The sequence below is a fragment of the Sinocyclocheilus anshuiensis genome, unplaced genomic scaffold, assembly GCF_001515605.1.
Source record: "Sinocyclocheilus anshuiensis isolate Anshui unplaced genomic scaffold, SAMN03320099.WGS_v1.1 scaffold51, whole genome shotgun sequence".
In the NCBI taxonomy this organism is placed as follows: domain Eukaryota; kingdom Metazoa; phylum Chordata; class Actinopteri; order Cypriniformes; family Cyprinidae; genus Sinocyclocheilus; species Sinocyclocheilus anshuiensis.
The window spans coordinates 3312542-3315879 of NW_015548296.1; the positions used below are offsets into that span (position 1 = coordinate 3312542).

Genomic DNA, 3338 nt, shown 5'->3' on the forward strand with positions numbered 1-3338 from the left:
ATTATTTGAATACATTGTATTATATTACATAAAATTTAATTATTCAACAGCTATTCAAGTACACTTCCATAACAATATTTACGTAAATTGTCGTATTCATGTAATTGTCTACATTTGCGGAATTATCTGTATTTATATAAGAACATTTTAAGAACACGTTTGTATACAACCAGATATTTGAACTTTTGTCCCACCGGCTAGGGAGGTAAATTAGCTAATGTTGCAGTGTAACTAGTCCAATCCTGTTCTTTGGTTCACTTACAGGTTTCTGAAGACCTCAGCCAACGCTCACTGTCACTCCTCACACACGTGTCAGCGCTACAGGACTTACTTCCGGTTCAACATGGCGGCATCCATGGCATGTCAGGCGGCTGTGATAGGACTCCGAGCAGCGAGCACTAAACAACTGCTTGTGAGCCGAAACCAGGTAACAGATCGCAGATCTCTACGTTTCTCCTCCACTGCGTGATGTGACCAGCAGAAGAACGTAGTGTTGCGTGACGCATCTGCTGTCTGTCTGCTTACAGCGTCTGATAATAGTGATTTATTCTGCACATAGTTATGACTACATGTACAAATACTCATTTAACCTGGCGTTGCTTGTTCATTCAACTAGCGATTTGAACAGACGCTTTAATAGAATGACACATAGACGGTCTCTGCGCTGCTTTGCAGAATTATTCGTTTACTGTAACTGACGCCAGCATATAAATATGTTCATAAAACACATTGCATGATCTGCAAAATGCGGTCTGATGATTTGAAATTAATTCAGACAATGATTATTTTCAAAAGATTCTGTTTTTAAGTTTATGTTAATAAATTCTATTCTTAAATATCTTTTTTCTTAAGGTTCTATTCTGAAAATGTTGTTCTAAGGATTCTAACCAAGAAGTAGAGTCTTATAAGCTTGTGTGTTCTGCTATATGTTATGTTTCCCAGAATACTGATTCCTAAAGGTGATACTTTTTAATAATGTTTGAGTGTTTTGAGGGCTTTTTTCATAAGGCTAGAAATGATCGTTTCACCTTCAGGTTTGTCCTCTATTCATTCAGTCAGTGAGCAATAGGCCAGACTCACGTCCATCTATATCAGCCTTTGACCTGTCAGTGATGAAACTTTTTCTGCTGAGCTGGCCAATAGCAATTTGCTGTCAGTCTACAGCAAAGGTTTAAAGGTCATTTTTAATATTTATCTTAGGTATACGCAGATTTCCATGCTGTCATAATTTTTGTATTTTTGGGTGATTGTCCTGTGTTCCTCTTTTGGTCTTGCAACATTTTAAATTTTTTAATGTTTCCTTATTTTGGGTGTAATTTGACATGTGTACTAAAAGATTACTCTGCACATATAAACCGTAAACCAGGACAACAGGACAAAGTAGATCAACAGTGCTTTTTCAATGGAATTTCAGTCTTATGGAAAGTCAGCGGCTATATTTTGACATTAGGCCTATAGAACAAAACTCGGAGGAAAAGTTTCAAGTAGGTCATTGAATAGATCTGAGCTGCGCCTTCCATTCTGTTTTAATCCTGACTGATATCCCTAAATAGTTCAGTGGCTGTTGGCACATAAAACAAATGTGTTGGTTGTCGGAGGACAGAGGCTTGCCGTCTTTAAAGGAACAGTTCACCCAAAAATGAAATTTGCTGAAAACGTAACCTTCAGTCCACTTAAGTTGTAGATGAGTTTGTTTCTTCCTCAAAGACGTTTTGAAACAACATGTATATATATATATATAGATAAATATTATGACGTTTTTTTTTTAATTTTTTTTTTTATCTCATTCCGACGGCACCCATTCACTGCAGAGGATCTATTGATGAGCAAGTGATGTAATGCTAAATTTCTACACATCTTCTTTGATAAAGAAACAAACTTGGACTGAGGGTACATTTTTAGCAAATTTTAATTTTTGGGTGAACTATTTCTTTAAGGGGAGACACTGCAGGCAAAAACACTGTTTTTTCATGCACGTATCAAGTTTGAGATTTGGGGCTTTTTGGTTTTTCATAAAGTGTTTTTTTCAGACTAGTGGAAAGAAACATCCAAAATACACTGTTAAGTGTTTCTTTTAAAGCACTTTATCTAGGAGTTTTTTCTCCTACACTGAGCCATAAATCTCCACTTCAGTAGCACTTACACACACCAAACTTTACATTTTTATTCCTGTCTATATCCTGAAGGTTTTTACAGAGGGATTTGTTTATATATAATTTGCTTGATTATATACAACGTTTTATTCCCCCCAAAATTGTGAAAATCAATTGTTTTCTGTCTGTTCAAAGTATTTTCTGAATTATGGAGTGACAAAAATGAGATACCCAAAATTCCCTCTGTAAAAACATTTGACTCTAATATGTAAAAAAAAATTAAACAAGAATTTTGAAATTGACTTTTTTTGATTCAGTTTTTAGATTTTTGTTCACACTGTAAAACCCGATAAGTTCAGAATACTCAAAATTTTTGTGGACACCGATTACCTAAAAAAAAAAAAAAAAAATGTATTTAGCAACTCAAATTTTTTAAGTTAATATTAATTATAAATAACAATTAAGTCAAACTAAAAAGCTTAAATTTATTTTTGCTTAATATTTAAGTGCAGTGTACTTAACATTATTGTTTATCATATGTAATGTTTTTCATTTACCAATTATTTTAATGCAGTAGTGCTTTATTAAATACAAATACTAACTAAAAAAATACACTTATGCATAAAAAACACACGCACAGCTGTGTCTATACAATATACGGTTTATCGGAGTTCTTATTATTATAATTTTCATTAAAGTATATTTATAATGCAATGCCTTTATCACTGCTTAAATACTATGAAATATGTTGCGTGCCTTATTCTGTGTAAGAAGCCACATCATCTCACAGAAGGATTCTCGCCCAATTCCTCCTGGAATAAGCACAGAGGGTAAAACTTTAACTTTAACTTCAGAGACTAAAAGTAGACATTTATATTTACTGCCAATAGTGTGGGCAACTATAAAGTCAGAACCCGGAAGAGTAATTCGCCGTGGGTTCCTTCTAGATTTTCCTATGGGGTTTTATAATGGGGTTTTTCAATTAAAATAAAGCCTGTGGTAAACATAAATTGACGATACTTTTACGTTTTATTGTACAACGTAAATGACACACATCCATACCCAAAATACAAATTGTGAAGCAGTTATGTTCATTTTTGAAAACGTATTTTATAACGTTTTTAATAAGTAGCTAGATAAGAAGGTTTAGGCTGTGAGTGTGTGCAGTTTATATTGTAGAACAAAATGTAGAAGTATAGTCAAGTTATGTTTACCACAGGCTTTATTTTATTCATAAATTGAAAA

General features: G+C 33.6%; 1 protein-coding gene across 1 annotated transcript in view; it reads left to right on the top strand.

Moving 5' to 3' along the window:
• The first annotated feature begins 273 nt into the window (after positions 1-273).
• The window catches only part of LOC107656059 (succinyl-CoA ligase [GDP-forming] subunit beta, mitochondrial-like), a 124305-nt gene continuing 121240 nt past the window's right edge, over positions 274-3338 (top strand). Inside the window, exon 1 of the mRNA XM_016443729.1 lies at positions 274-427. Coding sequence (XP_016299215.1) covers positions 344-427 — 84 coding nt within the window. The 5' untranslated portion in view covers positions 274-343. The remainder of the gene's footprint in view (positions 428-3338) is intronic.